Source organism: Meles meles, chromosome X (genome assembly GCF_922984935.1).
Source record: "Meles meles chromosome X, mMelMel3.1 paternal haplotype, whole genome shotgun sequence".
Taxonomy (NCBI): Eukaryota; Metazoa; Chordata; class Mammalia; order Carnivora; family Mustelidae; genus Meles; species Meles meles.
The window spans coordinates 115699226-115726240 of NC_060087.1; the positions used below are offsets into that span (position 1 = coordinate 115699226).

At 41.5% G+C, this 27015-nt stretch overlaps 1 protein-coding gene and 1 pseudogene across 3 annotated transcripts in view; one reads left to right on the forward strand and one right to left on the reverse strand.

Moving 5' to 3' along the window:
• Nucleotides 1-27015, forward strand: part of LOC123935573 (P2R1A-PPP2R2A-interacting phosphatase regulator 1-like) — a 68775-nt gene that overhangs the window by 40449 nt on the left and 1311 nt on the right. For all 3 annotated transcript variants that reach the window (XM_045996510.1, XM_045996512.1, XM_045996511.1), the window contains exon 11: nucleotides 224-320. In XM_045996510.1, the coding sequence (XP_045852466.1) occupies nucleotides 224-320 (97 nt within the window). The remainder of the gene's footprint in view (nucleotides 1-223; nucleotides 321-27015) is intronic.
• Nucleotides 13036-13641, reverse strand: LOC123935574 (annotated as a pseudogene).

The following is a 27015-nucleotide window of genomic DNA, read 5'->3' on the forward strand; positions in this document are numbered from 1 at the left end:
TGTGTATGATACAAATGAAATAATGTTTAAAAACAATCACGTGTACACACACATTTTAGGAATTACCAAAAAGTGGTTATCTCTGGTAATGGGAATATAAAACTTTTTGCTTTGTTTTTATGTATCTTATAAATTATTTCCAATGAACAAGTTTTACTTTGCACTTAAAAGCAAAAGCATGTTAGATAAAACATATCTCCTTTGATCTGCTTTTTTGTCACAGGTGAAATGATATTTGAAGATCAGCCAAAGAAACGTTTCCAAGGCACAACCAGCATGATTTCTTCCGATACTACTCAACAGTCTGATATGAATGAGTGGTGAGTATTAACATGAGATTTTAAACATTCAGTGGTGTTTTTCACTTGCCTTTTAAACCTATTCTTACAGTAGTATATATTCAGAAGTATTATTAAATATTTTTAGAAGTTATAAAACTGATATCCCAAATGGATGCTATTAACTTTAGTTCTTCTCCCTAACATTTATTTATGTGTGACATTAATATATGCTGGATACATTTTTAGAAGTGGAGTCTTGGCATTTGATTAAGAGGTATTAGAGAAGGGGCGCCTGGATGGCTCAGTCAGTTAGGCATCTGACTCTTGGTTTCAGCTCGGGACATGCTCTCAGGATCATAATCTCAGGGTTGTGAGGTCAAGCCCCTTGTTGCAGTGGAGGAGGGGGTTGCTCCGAGTTCAGCACAGAGTCTGCTTGAGATTTCCCCCCTCCCCTTTTGCTCCTCCTCTCCCTCTATCAAATAAATAAAATCTTAAAAAAAAAAAGAGGTGTTAGAGAAATATATAAAAATCCAAGCTTGGAGAAAAGCATCTTAGGCCCATCTTTTCTTCCTTGGATTTTTGTGTGCTTTGTTAGGCTGAGCATATTATTGGAAAGCGTGCCAAGAAAGCGTGTTTTAGTAATCAAGATGGGAAATACAGTGAATGGATTTTTATTTAATGTTACCGTTGGCTTTGTTTTACCGCTCTTGTGAAATTGCTCTTGCAACTAGTGCCAGTTCTTGGCTTCGCATATTTTGTATTCATTTGTAGACAAAGCAGAATGCACAGAGATCTTTTGAATTCTGTTATTGATGAACAGCATTTTCTTGTCCTAGCCTATCTCTAGATATTCTGGATGTAAACAATAGTGGTGCAGGCTCTTCTTGTAATTGACCAGTTAGAATCAGCACTGTTGGGTGCCTGGGTGGGTGGTTCAGTGGGTTAAGCCTCTGCCTTTGACTTAGGTTTTGATCTCAAGGTAGTGGGATCAAGGCCCTCGTGGGGCTCTCTGCTCAGCAGGGAGCCTGCTTCCCCCCTCTCTCTCTGCCTGCCTCTCTGCCTACTTGTGATCTCTCACTCTCTGTCAAATAAATAAATAAAATCTCTTTTTAAAAAAAAGAATCAGCGCTGTCACATTCTCCCATATCATCTTTTGATTCTCGTTCTTCATGTATTGTAGTGGATGAGCTTTCAACTAAATGATTCCCCCATCCCAGGATTTTCTCACCAGTGGAGAAGAACGTTTGCTTCTCTATTCTCTCTCTCTCACACACATACACGAGTTAGAGTAACTATTTCTTATTACCTTGTTTTCTCGATTTCCTAAAACTCTGTTTAGGAGTTTGCACATCTAATTGCTGTGTATGCCCTTAAAACCAATGTAGCAATACTTTCAAAGATGTTTTCCAGCAGTGGCTCAATCATTAAGCGTCTGCCTTCAGCTAGGGTCATGGTCACAGGATCCTGGGATCGAGCCCTGCTTTGGGCTCCCTGCTCGGCGGGGCAGGGGGGCCTGCTTCTCCCTCTCCCCCTCCCTCTGCCTGTGTTCCTCTCTCACTGTGTCTCTGTTAAATAAATAAATAAAATCTTTTTTTAAAAAAAGATCTTTTCTGAATAAGAACTATATCAAAGATACAATCATGTCTTCAAGCTGCACTTTGATTTTTTTTTAATTTATTTATTTCTCAGAGAGAGAGAGAGAGAGCACAAGCAGGCAGATGGCAGACAGAGGCAGAGGGAGAAGCAGGCTCCCCACTGAGAAAGGAGCCTGATGCGGGACTCGATCCCAGGACCCTGGGATCATGACCTGAGTTGAAGTCAGCAGCTTAACCCACTGAGCCACCCAGTCGTCCCTGCACTTTGATTTTTTAAAAACAAAATTGAGAGCACTGTTTGTTTATATGAATAAGTAGATACAGTTGTAAGTCCTGATGAAATATTATTGTTCCATTAATCAACAAGTAAAATAATTTTTTAGGTTAGGTGCTGAATGCCCATGCTAGTTCATCCGTTCATTCGTTCTTTCTTTTTTTCTTTCTTTCTTGACAGAGAGCAACAAAGCAAGAGAGGGAACACAAGCAGGGGGAGTAGGACAGGGAGAGACAAGCTTCCTGCTGAGCAGGGAGACTGATGCAGGCTGGATTCCAGGGTGCTGGGATCATGGCCTGAGCCGAAGGCAGACGCCCAATGACTGAGCCACCCAGGTGCTCCAGCCCATGCTGGTTCTTCATATTTTCAATAATTGCTAGTTCCTCTTGGTAAGGAAAAATCATCTATCTTAGAACAGTTTTTAAAACTAAGCTAGTGGGTGCCTGGGTGGCTCAGTCATTAAGCCTCCACCTTCAACTCAGGTCATGATCCCAGAGTCCTGGGATCAAGGCCTACATGGGGCTCCCCACTCTGCAGGAAACCTGCTTCTCCCTCCCCCCACTACCTCTACTTGTATTCCCTCTCTTGCTGTGTCTCTCTCTGTCAAATAAATAAATAAATAGAATCTTTAAAAAATAAAAATAAAAATAAGCTAGTCATACTATGCTGATACAAGGATTGCCCATTTTGCACCTGAATCCTTGGATATTTAATTGGCTGGGAGGAAAAAGGTAAGGGAAACAAGATGATAAAAGGTAATTGAATAGCAGGAAAATAATATGTAATTGGGCTTTACTCAATTTGTACTTAACCTGATTATCCCCGATCAATTTTGTATTCTAATTAAGTGTGGAAAAAAGACAATGCTGATAAATTGTGATCTTTTACATTTCTATGAATTACTTTTTATTCATCATCATGACTACTGATTTGATTAAATAAGGCTTAATATGCTAGAGTTTTTCTGCAGGAATCATATACTTCCAGTTGTCCCCTAAGGACTACAAATGTTTGTTTAAACCCCAATTTTCTATTCAAAAGTCTTAAAGGTTTTCCGAATAAGAAAAATTATGTTAAAAATTTAAAATCTAAAGTGAGTGCCTTAAGTAATTGAGGATAGCATTAGCATTTTGAAAAATAGAAATGCATCCTCATGAAGTTCAGAATTAGTTTAAATTTCCTTAGCTAATGAAATAGGAATTGTTATCTAAAATATTTATAAAAAGTTTTTCCTTGTCATTAGAAATAATCAGAATGAGGATGGATGTAAGTATGCCCCACATGAGAAAAGACTGTTGTGTCAAGAATTGTTTGACAGGGGCACCTGGGTGGCTCAGTGGGTTAAGCCTCTGCCTTCAGCTCAGGTCATGATCCCACGGTGCTAGGAACAAGCCCAAGCGGGGAGCCTGCTTTTCCCTCTCCGCCTGCTGGTGCTCCTGCAGTCTCTCTTGCTCACTCCTGCTCCCTCTCTCTCAAATAAGTAAATAAATAAAATCTTAAAAAGAGAGAGAGAGAATTGTTTGACAGTGACCCCAGTGGAATTGATTAGCATAGCTAGATATGTGGGGGGAGATTTTGTTCACCTCTGAATAAATGAATATTTATGAGATGATTGGGATCACGATAGTCTCTGAAAGTGGGACAGGATTCTACAAATTGGTCAAGGACAAGTGAACTATCAATATTGCCTTTGGAACTCAGCTTCTATACTTGCCAGACCCTTACTGGACCAACTGTGAACATACACGGGGGCCCTCATGGGCTGAGGTGGGACTGCAGCGATGTTCCTTGCTGGAACTGTAGATCAGTGACAGACGGTGTCCTCATGTATCATTGACACTTGGGCAAAATGGAAAAGAAAAAAAGATTTGCGAAATATTCAGGTACAAAGACCAAGGGTAGAGAAAGTGAACAGCGTGGGTGGGACTACTAATCAGTTGTATAAAGAGCTTTTATTTTTTAAAGATTTTATTCATTTGTCAGAAAGAGAGAAAGCATGCACAAGTCGGGGAGCGGCAGGCAGAGGGAGAAGCAGACTCCCTGCTGAGCAAGGAGCCTGATGCGGGAGTCGATCCCAGGACCCTGGGATCATGACCTGAGCTGAAGGCAGACACTTAACCAACTGAGCCAGCCAGGCATCGCATAAAGAGCTTTTAATCAATAAATCTTGTAATCTTGACAATCTGAACACATCTCTTTCAACTCAGACAATTCCTTTTATCCTATTTGATTAATTTTTGTTGCTTTAGTTGTATTCCAGGAATGCCACAACTTACTATAATATGCTCAGAATCAAGGATTTTGTAGTTGGTTTTCTGGTCTGTTGCCTTTTGAGCTTTTGTATTGAGAGGATCTGTTTCATAAATGATTTTTCATTTCTTAAGTGGTTTTCAGACCAAAGTCGTTCTAACTTTTACATGATATTTTTTGTGGTTGATTTTTTTTCTCTTCTGTTGTTGTTACAAGTTTTTATTTAAATTCTAGTTAACATACAGTGTAACATTAATTTCAGGAGTAGAATTTAGTGACTCATCACTTACATACAACACCCAGTGCTCGTCACAACACGTGCCCCCCTTAATGCCCATTATCCATTTAGTCCATCCCCTGCCCACCTCCTCTCCACCAACCCTCAGTTTGTTCTCTGTAGTTAAGAGTCTCTTTTATGGTTTGTCTCTCTCTTTCGTTTCCCCTTAGTGTTCAGCTGTTTTGTTTCTTAAATTCTACATGTGAGTGACATCGTATGGTATTCGTCTTTCTCTGATTAACTGATTTTACTTAGCATGATATACCCTAGCGCCATCCATGTCATCGCAAATGGTTGAGTAATATTCCATTATATATATATGCTACATCTTCTTTTTCCATTCATCAGTTGTTGGACATTTTGGCCCTTCCTATAGTTTGGCTATTGTTGATAATGCTGCTGTAAACATCGGGGGCATGTGCCCCTTCGAATCAGTATTTTTGTATCCTCTGGGTAAATACCTAGTAGTACCGTTGCTGGGCAGGGAAATAGAAATCAAAACGAGGTATCACCTCACACCTATCAGGGTGGCTGATTACTTTTAGTTATGGTAAGACTGTTTTTTGTCATCCTAAACTTGCCAAGGAGTCGTCATGTCAGTTTTCACAGAAAAAGACAAGTATTAGTTTCCCAGGACTGCCATAACGAAGTACCACAAACTGGGTAGCCTAAACAAAGTAGATAATCTCACAGTTCTGGAGGCTACAAGTCCAAGATCAAGGTGTCATCAGGGTAGGTTCCTTCTGGAGGCTCTGAGGCAGAATTTGTTCATTTCTCTCTCGTAGCTTCTGGCAGGTGCCACACATCCTTGACTTGCGGGCATATCACTCCAGTCTCTGTCTCTGTCTTTGTATAGGCTTTTCCCTGTGTTCCTATGTTCTCACGTGGTTATTACAAAGACACTGGTCACTGGATTCAAGGCCCAGGCTACTCCAGTATGACTTCATGTTAACTTGATTACATCTGCGAAGACCCCATTTCTACCTAAGGTCACATTTGCAGATACTGGGGGTTAGGACTTCAACATCAATTTAACCCACAATTTAATCAACAATTTAACCCACAGCAGAATACTTTGGGAATTTTTATTTTACTTGTTCCATTTTTCTTAAGTTAGTTTTTCAAATCATCTATCTTATAACACATTTAAAAATATATGAGAATAAGAGGTGACCGTATTGAACATAGCATTGGTATGTCTTCTTATATATTATAAAAATATGCTTATTTATAAATATAAATTTATGTTTATAGACAGATAAGCTAGTTTTCACATTATCAATAAAAGGATAAATGAAAGTGGAAGTGTATTTTTAAAATATTTTCAAAGCATCATTTTTAAGCCTTAATATGTATTCATGTTCAATCAAATATTCCTATTTTACTTAAAATGTTATAAAAGAGCAGCACTCCATGGGACCCCTGGGTGGCTAGTCAGTAAAGTGTCTACCTTTGGCTCAGGTTATGATCCCAGGATCCTGGGATCAAGTTCCACATTGGGCTCCCTACTCAGCAGGGAGTCTGCTTCCCCCTCTGCCTTTCTCTCCCCCTGCTTGTGCTCTCTCTCACTCTCTGAAAAATAAATAAATAAAATCTTTTTAAAAAAAGAGAGAGCAGCACTGCAGATTTATCCTAACACGAAGACTCACTATAGTAATAAGATTCTCAGGTCAGGGGAAAAAATATGGTTCTGAAGATTTATAATAAGTAAATCAACCAATCAAGCTCCTAATTTCAATTATATTCAATTAAGTGTCAAATGAATACTTTCTATGTACAGGAAACTATACTTAAAATTGTAAAATACAGGAAGATGAGTAAAATACCCTCCCTCTCTTCAAGCAGGATGAGTACAAAAATAATACTGAGACCAGGCAGTCTAAGATGACTACAGATACACATGTGGAAGGACCTTTGCACTATGAAAGTAGGAGAGAGGGACAGTATTGGAATGATAGGATTTTGGAAGCCTTTTAGGCTACCTCTCAATGCAGAAATCCTTTTAAGAATTCCAGACAAATGATCTTTTAGCCTTAGTTTGAAATTTTCAGTAGTAATGAACGAACTTTGCTCACACAATTGTTCATTCTGCTGTTGGTCAGCTCTCACTATCAGAAAGCTCTTATGTTAAAAGGTGAGGAGGGGGTGGGAATTTGTATCTAGGTGGCCTGTTTCGTTGGATCTTTAGAACCAAGGCAAATCAAATGAGCTATTAAAAGCAGATGAGTTAAGATTCTAATTTGGCATTAATCTTTGTCCCGCTCTTTGAATTATTACTACCCCCACTACAGGATATATTTAATCTCATCTCCTAAATGAATTTTTAAAATTCACCTAGAAGCAACTATATATAAATATCCATGATGAAAATGCATGTATGGTACTTTGGATATCTATGGAGAAAACTAATTACAGTTTGCCTCAAGTGTTTTTAAATATTTTAGATCTTAAAAGTTGAGCTTGAAAAATCTATCATATAGGTAGGTTTCCCTGTCAGATAGTTGAAACTGCATTTAGAAAAGGCGAAAGAACAATAAATACTCTGGCAGAAAAGGTAGCTTTGTTTCCCTTAAGTTCCATGATATCTCACAGATTTCTTCCGATGAGCTTCTTAACCGAAGAGTCAATGAGATTGCTTTTTAAAAATGTCTATAATAGGGGTGCCTGGGTGGCTCAGTGGGTTAAAGCCTCTGCCTTCGGCTCAGGTCATGATCCCAGGGTGCCGGGATCGAGCCCCACATCAGGCTCTCTGCTCAGCAGGGAGCCTGCTTCCTCCTCTCTCTCTCGTTCTGCCTACTTGTGATCTCTGTCTGTCAAATAAATAAATTTTAAAAATCTTTAAAAAAAAAGGGGTGCTTGGGTGGCTCAGTGGTTTAAGCCTCTGCCTTCGGCTCGGGTCATGATCCCAGCGTCCTGGAATGGAGCCCCGCGTCGGGCTCTCTGCTCAGCAGGGAGCCTGCTTCCTCCTCTCTCTCTGCCTGCCTCTCTGCCTACTTGTGGTCTCTCTCTGTCAAATAAATAAATAAAATCTTTCAAAAAATCTTTTAAAAAATGTCTACAATATATGGGTGGAAAGAGTCATCTGTCATATTGGAATCTTGGAAACTTGCTCAACTTTCTTAATAGTGGGAAACTTAATGACCATGGCCTCTCAGAAGAAATGTGCTAAATTAGTAATAAAATTAATACATTAACTGAATCCTGTAAACTGACCAATAAGGTATAGATATAGATATATGATTGGAGATCTCTGTGGCATCAGTGACAGCAAAATAAAGTGGTGACACTGCTACTTACATCAGCCTTTTAAGGGGATGCCCGGTCTACATTATGAGTGCAACAGTCAGCGGACCTGACCCGCCGCTCCAGCTCTGGTCACTCACTCTCTGTGACTTTCGACAGGTCGCTGCACCGATCTGGACTTCAGATTTCCAATAAGTAAAATAGAGTCAAACTAGGTATTTTACAAGCTCCTTTCTGCCTCTTAAAATTTTATTGATTCTGTAAAAGCATCTGCCTTCATCTTTGCTACTGTAACAGTAAAAGTCACGATGGCATTAAGCTTCAGAAAGCTTTAAGAAAATATTTAGGAAATTAGAGAGCTTTATGCCTAATATTTTTATTCTTTCTGGCAACAAGAAACTCATTTTGTTCAGCCTCATCAATAGTTTCCTCTCTTCTATGAATTATGCATGCTTTATGATGAAATGTGGAAAGCTAATTTCCCCCTGGTTTCTTGTTTTGTGTGGATAAATGATCCTCTCAGGATTTCCATATTAATAACAAGTTCCCACTGACAAAGCACTCACCATAAAATTTTACTTCTAATAACTACAGCTTGAGACAAAACAAAATAAAGATACACTTGGTATGTTTGTTTCGGAGAAGCAAAAGAGACAGGGCAAAAAAAGCTACATCAACTGTAAAAACTCAGGCACAATTCACATTCAGAAGTGCTCGACTAGTACGAAAACACTGACTACCAGCAAAATCGTTTTTCTTTTTCCTTGATAGTCATTATATGGCTCTAAGAAAAACCCTCTAACTTCAGTTTAGTTGGTTTCATGGCCTGGCTCTTGTGCTTGGTAACTCTCCCCTGAACACAAACAAACAAAAAAAAAAGGACACACTTGAAAGTCGCAAACAGCTGGTTTGTGACTTTGTGCTGAGGAAGGAAATATTTTGAAATTACATTATCCCATGGAGGAACCTAATTATACTTTCCATTTCTAACCCCACTCTTATGAGAGGGGAGGTTTAGTTTCCTTGCTTAACTAGACTTATATTAAACTCTGCAGTGGTTTACATTGAGTCCTATTCTTAGATAATCTTCTCATAAGTGTGAAGCCTTTGGAAAGGAAGGTGCTGAGGCTAGCATGTTAGGGCTGTCAAGGCAAGTTCAGCTAAAACTCTCTTAAACTTTAATTAGAATACATTCCCATGCCACATTGATTAGCAGAGATTTAAAATTTGTTTGTAGTACACATGGCTGTTGAGAGTTTGGTGAAACTGGTGTTTGAATTCCCTGTGGTGTGTTCTTAATGTCCTTTCTGGAGGAGGTTTGGTAGGATGTATCACGGGCCTTCAAAATGTGCACATCTTTTGATATAGCAATTCTTCTAGAAATTTTTCTTAGGGAAAAATGTGGAACAGGTTGAAAAGGATGTTTACTGTAATGTTATCTGTAGGTGTGAAAAATGTCATGTTTTTAACAGATGGTGCTGGAGAGACTGAATATCCACACGCCAGATAATGAAGTTGGACTCTTGCCTCACACCATATACAAAAAATTAACTCAAAATAGATCAACAACCTAAACATTAAGAGCTAAAACCATTAAGTTCTTAGGAAGAAAACAGGGGTAAATCTTTATGACCTTGGATTTGGCGGTGAATTCTTAGCTATGTCACTAAAAACATGAGCAACAAAAAAAAAATAGATAAGTGGAACTTCATCAAAATTAAGAACTTCTGTGCATGAAAGGACATTAATAAGACAGTGAAAAAGGTATCCTATAGAGTGACAAAAAATATTCGTAAATCATATCTGAAGAGTTTAATCTAGAGTATATAAAGAAGTCTTACAACTCAGCCACAAAAGACAAAGAACCCAACTAAAATATGGGCAAATGACTTTATGAATAGACATGTCTCCAAAGAAGATATACATATGGCCAATAAGCCCATGAAAAGATGTTCCACTTCTTAAGTCATTAGGGACATGCAGATCAAAACCACAGAGAGAGAGAGAGATCCCTTCATACCCACCAGGTTGGCTAGAATAAAAAAGAGAGTAACAAGTATTCGTGCAGATGTGGAGAAATAGAGGACCCTTATACATTGCTGTTTGGAATGTAAAATAATGCAGTGACAATGGGGAAACACTTGGCAGTTCCTCAAAGTATTAAACATTAAACACATGAAATATATTAAACATCCACAAAATATTAAACTCTGTAATAACATACAATCGCCATAAGACCCAGCAATTCTACTTGAAAACTAGGCCTCAGACACTGGTATGCTAGTGTTCCTTGTGGCATCATTCACAATAGCCAAATGGTGGCAACAACCCAAGTGTCCATCACAAGATAAATGGACGAAAATGTGTTCGATACATACAATGGGATGTTGTTTAGCTATAAAAAGGAATGACGTTCTGGTACATACTACCACATGGATGAAACTTGAAAACATGCTAAGTGAAATAAGCCAGACGCAAAAGGACAAATACTGCATGACTCCACTTACATGAGATATTTAAAATAGATAAATTCATAGAGATAGAACAGATTACAGGTTACTAGGGGCTGGTGGGAGGAGGAATGGAGAGTTATTCTTTTTTTTTTTAATTTTTTAAAAAGATTTTATCTATTTATTTGACAGACAGAGATCACAAATAGGCAGAGAGGCAGGTAGAGAGAAAGGGAAGCAGGCTCCCTGCTGATCAGAGAGCCCGATGTGGGGCTCGATCCCAGGATCCTGGGATCATGACCTGAGCCGAAGGCAGAGGCTTTAACCCACTGAGCCACCCAGGGGCCCCTGGAGAGTTATTCTTAATGTTTAAAGTTTCTGCTTGGGATGATGAAAAAGTTTTGGGATTAGATAGTGGGAATGGTTGCACATTGTTAATGTAATCAATGCCACAGAATTGCATACTTAAAAGTGTTTAAAATGGCAAATTCTGTGTAAAAAAAAAAAACAGAAACCCTAGTATTTAACATTAAAGGATGAGTTAAGCCATCATTACTCAGAGTGTTTGATAAAATGTGAGTAAGTAAGTGTCCTGAAGAATGAAAGAAGGGGAAGGCCCTGAGGAGTCTATGGTCAAGTAGTTTAGGAAAATCATTTAAAAATCATTTCTTTCACACTGTGAAAGCCCAACGAAAGAGATAAAGAGATACGGTAGGAAGCATTTTTAAACTGTTTAAGTTAAGTTCTTGTTTTTGAGGGTCATCTTGTAAGATTTATGTTATGTAGACCCTTTGGAAAACACTGGGTTAAACAAATTACAGTACATTCATTCCATGGAAATCTGTGCACCCATTAAGAGTGATGACATGGTCATACATCACTTGACATGGAAGGATGTTTATACTATATTGTAAAGTAAAAAAGCCGTGTGATTAATGGGATTTCATTTTTGTTTTAAAAAAGTATATGTATGTATTTTATATGGATATATAACAGAAAAAGGTTTGTGAGGCTGTATGCCAAAATGCTTAAGTCTCTGGGTGGTGGGAAGATGGATGATTTTGTTTTCATTTATTTTTCTCTTTGCTTGTCTGTATTTTCATATTTTTCCACATGGAATATTGGTTACTTGTATAATCAAGAAATAAGAGAAGTTAAAATAAGTCTATTTTAGAAACCTATCTGCAGCTTTTAATTATATGAGGGAGGGGATGAGAGGATCAGGACTCCTTACCGTTCTTATTGGACTCTTCGCTTACTTTTGTTTGAACTTTTACTGAAGGAGAGTCAAAGGACCTTTCAACTATCAGAAAGTTCTGCTCATTCAAAAATGCTTCCTGATAGTGAACTGGAATCTATCTTCCATCATTTGGTCCCAATTTGTCACAGGGAATGCCGCAAAATAAACAAAATCCAGCCCCTAGTAACAAGTATTGGTGAGGATGTGGAGAAATAGAACCCTTGTACATTGCTGGTTAGAATGTCAAATCATGCAGTGACTGTGGAAAACAATTTGGCAGTTCCTCGAAATATTAAACATAGAATTATTATATGATCCAAGATTTCCACTCCTTGAAAACCAGCCCTCAAACAGATACTTATATGCTAATGTTCTTTGCAGCATTATTCACAGTAGCCAAAAGGTGGCAACAACCCAAATGTCCATCACCAGATATTTGGCAAAAGCCAAATACCATCTTTCTCCTCTAGGTTTCCGTTCTAGTCTTTATGAGATGGTTTCTAGACCTCGTACCATCCTCGCCATTGGCTTCTGAAAGTTTTCCAGTTTGTGAATATCCTTCAAGTGTGGTACCCAGAAATGACCACAACACTCCACGCGTTTCTTTTCCCATCTCATGATCGGTTCCTTAAAAACTGTGATATTCGATTTCTCTAATTAAAAAAGTAATTTCCGAATACTTCCCCGTTCAGTGTGACTGTACTCGGAATCCTATCATAAGATTATGTATGAGAGATACTGAATTAGCTATTTTCCCATCTTTTAATTTCTAAGCTATATAGATGAATAAAATATTCCAGATCAGTTTCTTACCCAGTCTTCGGCATTTATTAAAAAGTTTAGTAGAACTTTTTATCAAGCACTGAAAGGAGTATGAGAAGCGCTTTCGTGCTGATGGGGACAGCAAGAGAATCCCTGAAGTCTAGCCAAGGAATTGAAGAACCTCTTGTCCTATACCATTTTCTACTCTTTCCCCCAATCGTTGGTTCCAGTTTTTGGACAAGGTCAAGCTGCATCCTCTCTCTTGAGAGTCCCCTAACAAGATGACAGTGACAAGCCAGGATTTGTGGTGATGTGGAATATCATTTCTTGGGCTTGATCTGATCTCCGGTCCCTGACCAACCTAGTCTCTACATTGGTCTTCTTTCCAGCCTAATGAATCCTTTGCCTTTTAACCCTGGTGCCATGCCTCCCACGTGGCAGGCACTATTGAAAAGATCCTGGTAAACTATATATACCAGCCCCGAACAGCATCAGCCCTGTGCCTTCCGCCATGCACCTGTGCCTGTGTGCTCGGTTGTTTTGTTTGTTGGCTGGTTTGTTTCACTGCCCCAGGCAATGGAAGTCGAGCTTTACTGGGGCCACAGGGCCTTGAGGCTTGGGCAAGAGGCTGGCCTGCAGGCAAACTAAGCCAGCGGAGGGGCCTTATTTGACCTTCATGCAGCGCAGGTCGTTGGTGTGGCCTCAATTTTCTTGGCGGCCGTTGACAGCACTGGGGTGCAGATGAGAATAACACTCATGGCGGATCACCTTGTCACAGTTGTTGCTTCTGCGCCAGCTGGTGGAGGGAAGGCCAGATGATGCTGCCGCACAGGTGAAGCACCAAGTGCAGGGTGAACTCTTTCCGGATATTACAGCCCGAGAGTGTGGCCATCCTCCAGCGTTTGCCGGCAAAAGTCAGATGCTGCTGGTCAGGCGGGATGCCCTCCTTGTCTTGGATTTTGGCTTTGACATTCTTAGTGATGTCCCTGGGTGGGGCACCTCAGTGGCTCAGTTGGTTGAGCATCTGCCTTCGGCTCAGGTCATGATCTTGGGATCCTGGGATCGAGGCCCGCATCAGTCTCCTTGCTCAGCAGGGAACCTGCTTCTCCCTCTGCCTGCCGCTCCCCCAGCTTGTGCATGCTCACTCTCTCTCTCTCTCTCCCTGACAAATAAATAAAATCTTTTTTAAAAAATGATGTCACTGGGCTCAGCCTCGAGGGTGACCATCTTGCCCATCAGAGTCTTTGCAAAGATCTGCATCACTGATCCACGAGGCTGCTGCCACTGCCCCACTCAGCCACTTCATGCTGTGTGTTTCATTTTTTTTAACTGTGTTATGTTAGTCATCGTACAGTACATCATTAGTTTTTAATGTAGTGTTCCATGATTCATTGTTTGTGTATAACACCCAGTGCTCCATGCAATCCGTGCCCTCCTTAATACCCATCACTGTGCTCACCCATCGCCCCCACAAACCCCCAGTTTGTTTCTCGAAGTCCACAGTCTCTCATGGTTTGTCTTCCCCTCCAATATCCTCCCCCATCACTTTTCCTTTCCTTCTCCTAATGTCTTCCATGCTATTCCTTATGTTCCATAAATGAGACCATGTGATAATAGACTTTCTCTGCTTGACTTATTTCACTCAGCATAATCCCCTCCAGTCCCATCCATGTTGATGCAAAAGTTGGATATTCATCCTTTCTGATGGCTGAGTAATACTCCATTGTGTATATGGACCATATCTTCTTTATCCATTCATCTGTTGAAGGGTGTCTTGGCTTTTTACACAGTTTGGCTATTGTGGACATTGCTGCTATGAACATTCTTTTCACTACATCTGTATCTTTGGGGTAAACACCCAGTAGTGCAATTGCAGGGTCATAGGGAAGCTGTATTTTTAATTTCTTCAGGAATCTCCACACTATTTTCCAAAGTGGCTGCACCACCTTGCATTCCCACCAACAGTGTAAGAGGGTTCGCCTTTCTCCACATCCTCTCCAACACATGTTGTTTACTGTCTTGTTGATTTTGGCCATTCTAACTGGTGTCAGGTGGTATCTCAATGTGGTTTTGATTTGAATCTCCCTGATGGCTAATGAGGATGAACCTTTTTTCATGTGTCTGTTAGCCATTTGTATGTCTTCTTTGGAGAAGTGTCTGTTCATATCTTCTGCCCATTTTTTGACGTGATTTTCTGTTTTGTGTGTGTTGAGTTTGAGGAGTTCTTTATAGATCTTGGATATCACCCCTTTGTCCCTAGTGTCATTTGCGAATATCTTCTCCAATTCTGTGGGTTGCCTCTTTGTTTTGTTGACTTTCCTTTGCTGTGCAGAAGCTTTTGATCTTGATGAAGTCCCAAAACTTCATTTTTGCTTTTGTTTCCTTTGCCTTTGGAGACTTGTCTTGAAAGGAGTTGCAGTGGCCAATGTTGAAGAGGTTACTGCCTATGTTCTCCTCTAGGATTTAATAGATTCCTGCCTCACACTGAGGTCTTTTATCCATTTCAAGTTTACCTTTGTGTATGGTGTAAGAGAATGGTCGAGTTTCATTCTTCTACACATAGCTGTCCAATTTTCCCAGCACCAAAAGACAATATTTTTAATTTTTTGAGGAACCTCCACACTGTTTTTTTTTAAGAGAATAGTTTCCCCCATTGTAGGGACTCTGTCTTGGTGCATAGTTTACACAGGATGTTTAATAAGTATACTTGCTAAAAGTAACTTTAAATCTTCAACTTTTGGGGGTACCTCGCTGGCTCAGTTCGGTAGAGATGTGACTGACTCTCTCTCTTTTTTAAAAAGATTTTATTTATTTATTTGACACAGAAAGAGAGAGATCACAAGTAGGCAGAGAGGGAGGTAGAGAGAGAGAGCCCGATGCGGGGCTTAATCCCAGGACCCTGGGATCATGACCTGAGCCAAAGGCAGAGGCTTTAATCCAATGAGCCATCCAGGTGCCCTGAGATGTGACTCTCGATCTTGTTGTGAGTTTGAGCCCCACATTGGGCATAGAAATTATTTAAAAAATATAAAAAATAAAATAAAAATCAGGAAAATATTTTTAAAAGTCTTCAACTTTTTTTAAAAAGATTTTATTTATTGGGGCACCTGGGTGGCTCAGTGGGTTAAAGCCTCTGCCTTCAGCTCAGGTCATGATCCCAGGGTTCTGGGATCGAGCCCTGCATCGGGCTCTCTGTTTGGCGGGAGGCCTGCTTCCTCCTCTCTCTCTCTCTCTCTCTGCCTGCCTCTCTGTCCACTTGTGATCTCTGTCTGTCAAATAAATAAATAAATAAATAAATAATCTTTAAAAAAAGGTTTTATTTATTTATTTGACAGACAGAGATCACAAGTCGGCAGAGAGGCAGGCAGAGAGTGAGAGGGAAGCAGGCTCCCCGCGGAGCAGAGAGCTCAATGCGGGGCTCAGTCCCAGGACTCTGGGATCATGACCTGAGCCGAAGGCAGAGGTTTTAGCCCACTGAGCCACCCAGGCGCCCCAAAAGTCTTCAACTTTTTAAGAGTTTTCCATTTACAGTAATTCGTAAAATCAACTTTATTGAGATATAATTTACATATTTATCACAGATTGTACCCATTTTAAGCTTGCAATCCAGGTATAGACCACTTCCATTGCCGCGGGAAAATGCTCCTTTATAGTTACCATCCACCCCCTCTGCTGGCTTCAGGTCATCACTGACCTCCCTTTCTTTATTACTATAGATTAGATTCTCTTTTATAAAATTTCGTGTGCATATTTAATCATGTAATATGTAGTCTTTTGTGTCTGGCTGGTTTTGCTTAGAATGTAGACTATCCATGCTGCTTCCCATATCAGTAGTTCTTTACGTTTTATTGTTGAGTCATATTTCATTGTATGAATAAGGCGCAATTTATTCACCTTTTGATGCCCATATGGGTTGTTTCCAATTGGGGGCCATTATGAATAAAGCTGCTATAAATATTTGAGTTTTAACTTCTGTGTGGATGTATATTTTAATTTCTCTTGAGTAAATACCTAGTAGAATTGGTATATTATAATTGTGAGTGCATGTGTAACTTTATTATGAAATTCCCAGCTGTTTTCCAACGTGATTTCACCATTTTATATGCCCACCAGCAGTGCATGTTCATTTAAGTAGTTCATGTGTGTGGTTCATTTAAACAGTGTTTTCATTTCCAGATCCTGCTTTTCTAAAGGATTTGTTGTGTTAACTGTTACTTAGGATAGGAAAGCCATCAGTGAAAGTAAGGAAATATGTTTAAATATGTTTATTTTATTTTTAAAATGTTCATTGAAAAAATAGAAAATAGAAAGTTTTCATCAGATTATATTTATTTTCAAAAAAAATTTACCTTATAGATCTTGGGTTTTGTTATTTGGCCAAATGCAATTATTCATTACCATTTAAAATGATCAGCTAAAGGGCATACTTCCTTCAAAAGATAATCCCAGTTGATTTAGAAAATAAACTGACCTTTCTTTTTTTAAGATTTTATTTATTTATTTGACAGAGAGAGATCACAAGAAGGCAGAGAGGCAGGCAGAGAGAGTGGGGGAAGCAGGCTCCCCGCTGAGCAGAGAGCCCAATGTGGGGCTCGATCCCAGGACCCTGAGATCATGACCCGAGCTGAAGGCAGAGGCTTAACCCACTGAGCCACCCAGGCGCCCCTAACCTGACCTTTTCCAGAGTCTTCTAAAACTCTTAGGAATAACTTCATATGACTTCCCACTTCTTTTAGTTAATTTTGAGATAAATTCATAGATAAATCATACTCAAAGAGAAGCTGTGGCCTACTAAGCTCCCAGTGACATAGGAAATGTATATGTGGCCTCCCAACCTCCCTCACTAAACAACAAGAGAAGAGTCTGACTTCAGAGATATTTGCCAGTGTCCTGTTGGTTAGGGGCTGTGGGTATCTGGAAAATATGAAGGATGGAATCAGCCTTTGACAAGAAAGGAATTTTTTAACAAATGAAATAAAACACTTGATGTACTTGGTGTTCACCTTACCCAAGGTCCAGGGGTTTATAGAATACATGTTACCAAGCAACAAGCTTTGTTAATCTCACTTGAGCCAGGGTTGTTTGAGTCTTGTCTGGGACTCCTCAAAAGCTAGGCAATAAAAGGAAGCCATTCATGTACTAGAAAATGTGGTGCCCCATTTACCAGACCATCTACAAAAGCACTTTGATCTCTTCTTTTCTACATTGCGAAATCAGGAGTAGTGTGCTTACCTCTAGGGAGCTCTGTCCGATCACAGACAGTCTGCACAAAACAGACTTAGTACCGTTTTCCTCTGTGATCTAGGACCCACATTGACACATCACATTTGGGGGCTATTTGGGGTCATTTGCCAATGCCTGCCATGCACCAGAAAACCAACCCCTTCTGTGCCTCGCTTTTTTGTTTCTGTGAGAAGCTTTTCTTTAATCTCCCATTTTCTCTAAGACATTTAAAAATATTATTTACTCTACACCAAACGTTGAAGGACTGCACCAATGTGCATGTCCTGGAATTACTGTATTATATTGACCTTTCCTTGGTTGTAAGCCTGTCACAGAACCTGGATTCTTCTGTGTGACTTTGTGGAATTATTAGTCAATGGTCACTGAAACCAGGGAAAAACATATCTCTGGTTCAGATTCTTCGATTGAGTGGTTCAGAGTCCCCTGTTGTTTCCTGTGAACGGAATGGCTTCGTTTTTTAGAAACAAAGCATGCTCCGCAGGAAGTTCAACAGCAGGAGTATGCTTTGAGAGACCAAGCAGGTTAAGAGAACCCGGGCACTGTGTCTGTACTGATGTATCATTTAGTGTGTTTATATTCTACTTCTTTCCCCCAAAGGACGTAAAGTGGAGAAAATTGAAGTTGACATAGTTTGTCCCCGTTTCCGCCCACCTTGCTTTCTGCTGCCTGTTTCCCTCCAGCTGCCCTGGTGCTGGCCTCCTTTCCTCCACTGGTGTTTGCCCACGTTTGCCCTCTGCCGAAAGGGACTGGGGCCAATGTTCCAGGGGCTCATCTTCTTCCCTCTTCTAATCAAAACTCCCATCCCATGTAAAGAAAAGGAACCCTCATACACTATTAGTGGGAATGCCAACTCATACATTCAGTGTGGAAAACAGTACAGAGGTTCCTCAAAAAGTTAAAAGTAGAACTACCCGAGCATCTGAGTGGCTTAGTGGGTTAAGCATCTGCCTGTGGCTCAGGTCATGATCCCAGGATCCTGGGGTCAGGCCCCATGTCGGGCTCCCTGCTCAGTGGGGAGTCTGTTTCTCTGCCCCTCCCCTGGCTCATGCACTCTCTCTCTCTCTCTCTGTCTCTTAAATAAGTAAATAAATAATCTTAAAAAAAATAGAACCACCCATGATCCAGTATTTCCACTACTGGGTATTTACCCAAAGAATACAAAAACACTAATTTGAAGGGATACGTGCACCCCTATTTTTTTTACCCCTATGTTTATAGCAGCATTATCCACAATAGCCAAGATGTGGGAACAACCCAAGTGTCTGTCGATAGGTGAATGGATAAAGATGCGGTATGAATACACACACACACACACACACACACACACGCAATGGGATATTACTCAGTCATAAAAAAAGAATGAAATTTCACCATTTGCAATGACATGGATGGAGCTAGAGGTTATAACGAAGTAAGTCAATCAGAGAAGGACAGACACCATAGGATTTCACTCAGATGTGGAATTTAAGAAGCAAAATAACCAAACAGAACACCAAAGAGACAAACCAAAAGACTCTTAACTATAAAGAACATGCTGCTCCTTACCAGGAGGGAGGGAGGCTGGGGCCTGGGGGAAATAGGGAGTGGGAACTGAGGAGAGCATTTGTCGTGAGAAGCCCCGGGAGATGTATGGAAGTGTTGGGTCACTGTCTTGTATATCTGAAACTAATACCACACTGTACATTAACTACACGGAAATGAAAAAGGAAACCTCCTATCCTAGCAAGTCTGAAATCAATGGGGACATTCTGATTAAAGTTCTTCACAGAAAATTTAAGGTGACCAGTGAATTTAACCCCAGGAAGGGTTGTTTGTATTTTAAAGCATTAATTTAGTTCTAACATTAGTTGTTGGAATTTGGGGGGGCAGTGGTCAGGGGATGATGTAGCTGGGAGCTTCCATCCCTTTCCTGCCCCCTCTCCAGGGCTCCCCCAGCACAACGAAGGGCGGACAGAGGCCATGGGCCTTCTCTCTTTTATCCCCATTATTGTCGCCATTTGTTTAGGAGCAAGCTGAGACTTGGGAGGGTTATGTGGTGTCCAGGTTTCACCCTGGGGACAATAGTGGCACCTGTAGCATGGAGTTATTATGAAGACAGACTTATCTGCTGTGTGCAATTTGCTCAGCTACCTGGCAAATCCAAAGCGCACAATTTTAATCTTTTTTTAAATATTTTATTTATTTATTTGAGAGAGAGAGAGGGAACACAAGCAGGGGGAGTATGAGAGGGAGGAGCAGACTCCCCGCCGAGCAGGGAACCCAATGTGGGACTCCATCCTAGGACCCTGGGATCATGACCTGAGCCGAAGGCAGACACTTGATGACCGACAGACTGAATGACCGTGGCATTGGCCATCCTTTGTAATCTGGTCCCGCTCTGTTTTCCAGCCTTGCCTCTTGTCATTCTCTCTGTATGTCGCTGATGCCAGCGGTGCCCTGAGCATTACCATTTGCTCCCCCATCTCTGTGCATTTACTTATGCTCTTGCCTCTACCCTGAATAAATGATCATGGATCTATGCAAAGATTTGGTTATAAAAATGTTCGTCACAGTCTGAGTTTGTATCCATGAAAAATTTGAGACATCCTCGATATCCATCAATCAGAGTTAAGTTGGAGAAATCACAGTAACTCCCACGTGCTGGAGGGCAATTTGGCACCATCTATCAAAATTATAGATGCGCGTAGCCTTTGAATGAGTAATTCTGCTTGTCGGAGTTTTTCCAACAGACACACTTGCTCATATGCTAAATGAGTGTGTGTTGGTGACTCATTGTGGTGCTTTCTTCATTCCTATTAGACACAGCAGTGACAGAACTCATTAAATTATGTGGCGCTGTATTTATTGATGTGGGATGATCGTCATAGCTAGCATTAATTCAGGCACTGTGATAAGTGTTTTTATATATTTTTATCTCATTTAATCCTCACAACAGCCCTGTGAGGTAGTTACTATAATAGTCCTTATTTTACACAGGAGGAAATGGATTCAGGGAAGTGAATTTACTTATCCAGGGTCAGACAGCTAATAAGTAGCAAAGCTGAGATGTCTGAAATGTATTATGACAAACAATGTGTACACTATGATCCACTTTTGTAAGGAAAAATACGTACAGGGGCGCCTGGGTGGCTCAGTCGGTTAAGCGTCTGCCTTTGGCTCAGGTCATGACCCTGGAGTCCTGGGATGAGTCCCACATCGGGCTTCTCGCTCAGTGGAGAGCCTGCTTCTCCCTCTGTCCCTCCCCTCTGCTCATGCTTGCTCTATCTCTCTCTCTCTCTCTGAAAAATAAATAAAATCTTTAAAAAGTACATATAGATATATAAATGTATAGATGTACATATAAAAAGCTTGGAAAGAAATATATCAAAATAGTAACAGTAGGCTGATGCGATTGTGGGTAGCTTTTCTTTGCTTTCTGCTGATAATTTTCTGATTTTTGTGTTAAATTTGGGGGCTGACTCGGAAGGAGGAAGTGCCGCCAGGAGGCAGGAATTACTTGTGTAATTTTAAAGATGCCTACATTTTACAAGTTTGGTGGTAGTGTAGAGCAGCGACACAGATTTGTGGGAAGTGTTTCTAGACTGAGAGGAGGAACACCAGTGGGAAGGGGGAGCTTGCCCCAAGGGAAAGAGAATGGCTCCTGGAACCAAGTGCAGGAGAGAGCAGGAGAACCTAAGTGTTGAGGAGGAGGAAGTCTCTCATCCCCATGAGGCTGAGGGGTGGAAGAAAGGCAGAGAGCTGGGGAAGGGCAAGAGGAAGAGGGAGAAGGGAGGGAGTTCCTGCCCCATGACTGAGTCCTATCACTGAAATCCAAAGCTGGCCCCCTACTGAGGGGTCAGGTGGAGGGGGATGGATAGGGGATCTGAGGAGAGGGAGAGGATTTGGAACAATCACTGGGAGAAATTTGATACAGATATATAAAAGGATTGCCTTGTAGCCCTTGGGGCCCCGCTGAGGCTGGCTGTCCTGGCTTTGTAGCGGAGCCAACTTCATGACCTTCTCCAGCAAAAGCTAGCAGCCAGGGAGTGGGGGGGTGGAGAGGATGGGCGGTGGGGTTTTCACAGGGCTGGGGATTGGCAGAGCAGGTGCTGCCGAAGGTCACTGGGAGAGTGAGTCCAGCGGTCAGTGCTAGTGTGGCTAAGTGCCTGCTCATGGGCCCGACTTGGAAGGAGGAAGAGATGCCAGCAGGCTCCTGATGGCATCTAGGAAAGGAGAAGGGAGGAAGGACAGCCTGGTGGCACCAACAGGGTAGAGGGAGACCAGTAGGAAGCCGAGGTCAGGGGGCTATTTCTGAGATGTTGAAACCTCTCCTACGGAGCCCTGGGAGGAAGCGGGAAGTGCAGCGGGAAGGTGTGCGGATAGCAGGGTGAAGAGAGCTTTCGCGTAAGCCCAGCTGATGGAGGACAGCTTGGCCGTATCCATCGAAATTGCAAATGCATGGTACCTCTCAGCCGGCAGATCACCTTTTAGGGGTTTCTCATCCAGATATACTTACTTGCTTTGGTGCGCAACGATTGTGGCCCCCGTTGAATCAGGACAGCATTGTCTGGGATGGCCACAGGTCAGAAGCAGCCCGGAAGTCCAGCCAGCATGCGTTCGTTGAATAAACTGCGCCTCATAAAATGGGAATGCTGGGTAGCTGAGAAAAGGGGGACGTTTCTCTTATTTGGTAGAAGAAGCCAGGTACAGAGATCAGTGGGAATAGTTTACCGTCTCTTTGCTAACACATGCATAAGACACCTCCCGAAGGACACAGAAAAAACTGTTCATATAGGCTGCCTCTGAGGAGGGAGAACTGTTGGCTGGGTGACAGGATCTGTTTGGAAAGCAACTTTTCACTTGTCCTTTTGTTTATAGCTTTTTTCTTTCTTTCTTTTCTTTCTTTCTTTCTTTCTTTCTTTTTTTTTTGCTTTATGGAAGTATAATTGACAAATAAGAATTGTATGTATTCAAGGTGTACAATGTGACGTGCCTTTTAAATTTTGAGCCATGTGAGTATATTACTTACTGAGGGAATAAACTAATTAACTAAAAATATTATATACAGGTATATATATATATCTATGTGTATTTTGGAGCTCTTTTTTTAGATAGTAAATCATTCAAATAAAAGCACAACAAAAACTCCCACCAGAGAGGTTTTACTTCAAACCAGTGAGCTTGCCAGGGTCATGGGTGGGAATTTGGCTGCAGTGAATTGACTGTGTATTGAAATAATGGCTGAGCCTGGGTGATGGGTATATGGAGGTTCATTTTCATCTGAAACATGAATGAGCCCCTTTAGCAAGGCAAAAATGGTCACATCGCAGCCCTTTCATGCAGTTTAAGCTAATAGTGTTCTCATTATTTTTGTAAATTTTCCATAATATAAAGGTTTTCCAAAGAAAGGAAAACAAATGAGCTCCCACCGGGCTCTTGCTAGGAATATCCATGTTCTTTCTCATCCCAGCCCTTGTATCTTGTAATTGAGTGGAAATTCCCATTCCCCATCACCTTCTGAAAGAGCAGTGCTGCCTCCCTCGTTCCCTTTAGTCTAGGACCCTGTACTGTCCTCGGGAGTTTTCCTGTTAACAACAACCTCTCCCCATCCGGTTGTGTGTTAATTGGGTACCACCTTATCCTTCTTGCTGGGGAAGCTCATCGTGTTCTCAAAAAATCACTTCTTTAGTTTCTTATGATCGCTTGACATTCTCTTCCTACCTTGCAGTCTATTATTAGGCCTCCTAACTAATTTGGGGCCATGCCCTTATCCCAGTTACGTATAGTTATCAATCTGGGAGCTGATGTCTCCGGGACATTCAGTATATGGCCCTGCCAAGTTCACCCTATGCCATCAGTAAGCACACTTGTGTTCAACCTTTCAGCCTGAAGTTATTTTGCTTATGTAGGCATTCCTTCTGTTACCTCAGAAGCTATGGTGACTTTGGCCTGGCCCCCAACACCTGCCAATCCATGCCTTGTTGTCTGTCCTCAGGGGGCAGGTGGCTTCCCCTTGCTGCCTGCAGACCTGGGCATCTTCCCTATGTCCCACAGTCTGTCATTCAGTCCTGCTTGCATAGCCCACCAGCACCCCAGACTGAATTAGTTCCCCCTACTTTGAAGCCTCCCCTTTGCCCCCTCTGGACACAGCCCCCTCTGGCCCCATTCCCCAGGCAGCCTGGGTTTAGCATGCCTTCCCTGCACTCTCGCAGCTTCCTTTAGCACGCCAGAATGTGCTTCCATCCCAGATGACGAGCTCCTGGGTTAAGGATCAAGACCATGTCTCACGCTCCCTTGAATACCTCACACTCAGCACAGCATCAGGCACGTGGTTACTCAAAATATGTCATTTTTACAATTTTATGACTTTCAACGTACAGAAAATTGTATGCAAAAGTAGTAACAAGAACCTTCATGTTTCATCTTTATCAAGATTCATCTGTTGTTAGCATCCTGTTACAATAACCATTCTCCCTACAGACACACACACACACACGCATGCACACACACACACACACACACACACACACATTTTTGTGTGAAGCTCTTTAGACTGAGTTGCAGAATCATATTCCTTTGCCCCCAGTACTTCAGTATGTATTTCCTAAGAACGAGACATTCTGTTAGACAAACATGTATAGGTTGGCAAATTCAAGAAGTATAACGCGGATTCACCACACAGGCCATATTCCTGTTGTGCTTATTTTCCTGAGAATGTCCTTCCTAGCTATTTCTCTTCTGGTCCATGATACAGTCGAGGATCACACATTATATTTGGTTGTCATGTCTCTTGATTCTCTCAAGTGTCCGTCAACCTAGAACAGCCCCCAGCCTTTCTTTGTCTTTCATGACATCAAGCTTTTAGAAGAGTACAGGCCAGTTACTTTGTAGAATGTCCCCCAGTTGGTTTGCCTGATGTGTCCTCATGATGAGAGGTTGCACATTTCTGGCATGAGCAAAACATAAAAAGGCATCTATGATTGTTGGTGATGTTAACTTGGATTAATTGGTTAAATGCCTGCCATGTTTTTCTGCCATAAAGGTATGATTTTTCATAGGGCGCCCAAGTGGCTCAGTCAGTTAAGAGTCCAACTCTTGATTTTGGCTCAGGTCATGATCTCAGGGTCTTGAGATCAAGCCCTGCATCAAGCTCCATGCTGGGTGTGGAATCTGCTTGATTCTCTCTCTCCCTCTCCACCTGCTCCTCCATACCCTCGCTCTCTAAAAAAAAATGTGACTTTTCTTTTTGTACTTAATAACTAATGTATGAGGAGATACTTTGAGACTACATAAAAATAACATGTTTCTCATAAAACTTTCACTCTCCAGTTTTAGGATCCATTAATGACTCTTGCCTGAATTCGTGCTCACTATGGTGGTTGCCAAATAGTAATTTTCAAAATAACACCTATGCATTGATTAAATGAGTTGCTCATTTGTCCTACGGAAGGGATACCTCCTTTGCTAGGACAGCAGCCCCTGGATGGCTGCAAGAGTGAAGTCTAGGTGAAGACAAGCTGGCAGTGCTTGGAAGCCTTAAATGAGGTCAGATCTCCTCTAAGCCCACTGGCCTTTATCAGGACCCAGAATGGACTCCATGGCCTTCCCAAGGTGGTCTCCATGCTGAGGGCCCGCAGCAGCGGCCTGCTTAGTCAGCCCCATGCCTATAGGACCCATGCCTGCCTACTCTTAACTATTTTCCATCCAACTTAGGAGCACAGAAGCTAAAGGTGGGGGGGCGTTCTTACTTCCCATTCTGACTTATTTGAAAAACATTGGATCTGCCATTCTGGAGATCCACATTTTTAGGCACTGGGATCAAGGCATTGTTTTCATGTGGGTTCTTGTACAGAAAAGGAGAGTCACCATGACTACATGGAGGGCTGAGGGAAGTCCACAGTGGAGCTGTTTCTGTTTGGGGACTGTGTTTGTTCCCTAGGGCTTCTGTAACAAGTGACCACAAATGGGGGTGGCTTAACACATTAGAAATTCGTTCTCTCAGTTCCAGAAGCTAGAGTTTGAAATCAAAGTGTGGCAGGGGCATGCTCCCTCGGAAGCCTCTAGGGCAGGATCCTTCCTTGCCTCTTCCAGCTTCTGGTAGCCCCCCCCCCCCGCCCCCGGTTTCCTGGCTGGTTGCTGCACGGCTTTAATCTCTGCCCCCATCTTTCTCTAGCTGTCTTCCCTCTGTGTCTCTGTGTGTGTTCACACGACATTCTCTCTGTGTCTGCGTCTGTTCAATTCCCCTCTTCTAAGGATATCAGTCATATTGGATCGGGGCCCACCCTAATGACCTCTCTTAACTTGATTACATCTGCAAAGACCCTGTTTCCATAAGGTCACATTCACAGGTACCCAGAGTTAGAGCTTCAGCATATCTTACAGGGGCGGGATGGGGGGTGAGGGGACCTGATTCAACCCATCACAAGAACCATATGTGAAATCTGACCCATTGGAGAACAGGAAGTGGAGTGCTATTCACTATAATGCTTCAGCTCAGTATTGTAGATCTCTCTGTCCCTCCTGCTCACTCTGGGCTTGGTTGGCTTGGCAACATGTAAGGAAAGAAAATGAGATAGGCAGAACATACTCAGCCCCCTTGAAATAGAGTTTGGACATAATTTTCAAATGATTGCGAGCTATTCTTGTGGCCATTACATAGAGGACAGCAGCAGAGAACAATAACAGTCTGCAAGGCTCTGGCCCCTGCACTTCTTTCTAGAATTCTTATAATTGCGATAGAAATAGATTTGTTACCATTTGACAGATGGGGATCATGAGACCCAGAGAAATGAAGTGACTGACAGTAAATTTCACACAGAGCAGGATCGTGTCTGTGAAGCATAGAGCCTAGCCCCATGGCAGGCACTCCGTAAATATGTGTTGCCTGAATGAGTGAATGGATGACTTAATCTGAGATGGTGCCCCTGGTGTTCAGGTTTGGATCCATTCCTCTTTCCACGGTCCCTCACAAATGACTACAGATCGAGGTGTGGTCCTGAAACAGTGGAGTTTAGGTGCATAAACAATGAATTCTGTTACACTGAAAAGAAATCAGATTAAATTTAAAAAATAAATAAAAAAGAAGTGACTGTGTCAATTTCAGATTCTTTTGCTATCTTTAAGAACCTTCTGAATTCTGTGGTAATGAGTATGTCAGTCTAGCTGATTTCTTTTCCTGCTCCACTCCTGATAAACCAATCAAGATGCCATTTTGTCAAGATACTTAGGCATTGGCTTTAATTTTACTTGAGCTACATAATTGTCTGAAAATCTGTATTTTTATACGACAAATTTTATATTTTATTTTAAAAGATATTTTAAAGGTAAATTATATTTTAAAAGATATTTTAAAAGATAAATTATAAAATTATACTCACACTAAAGGCAGGCCTTAGCACATAGACTGTTTTACTGTAACAA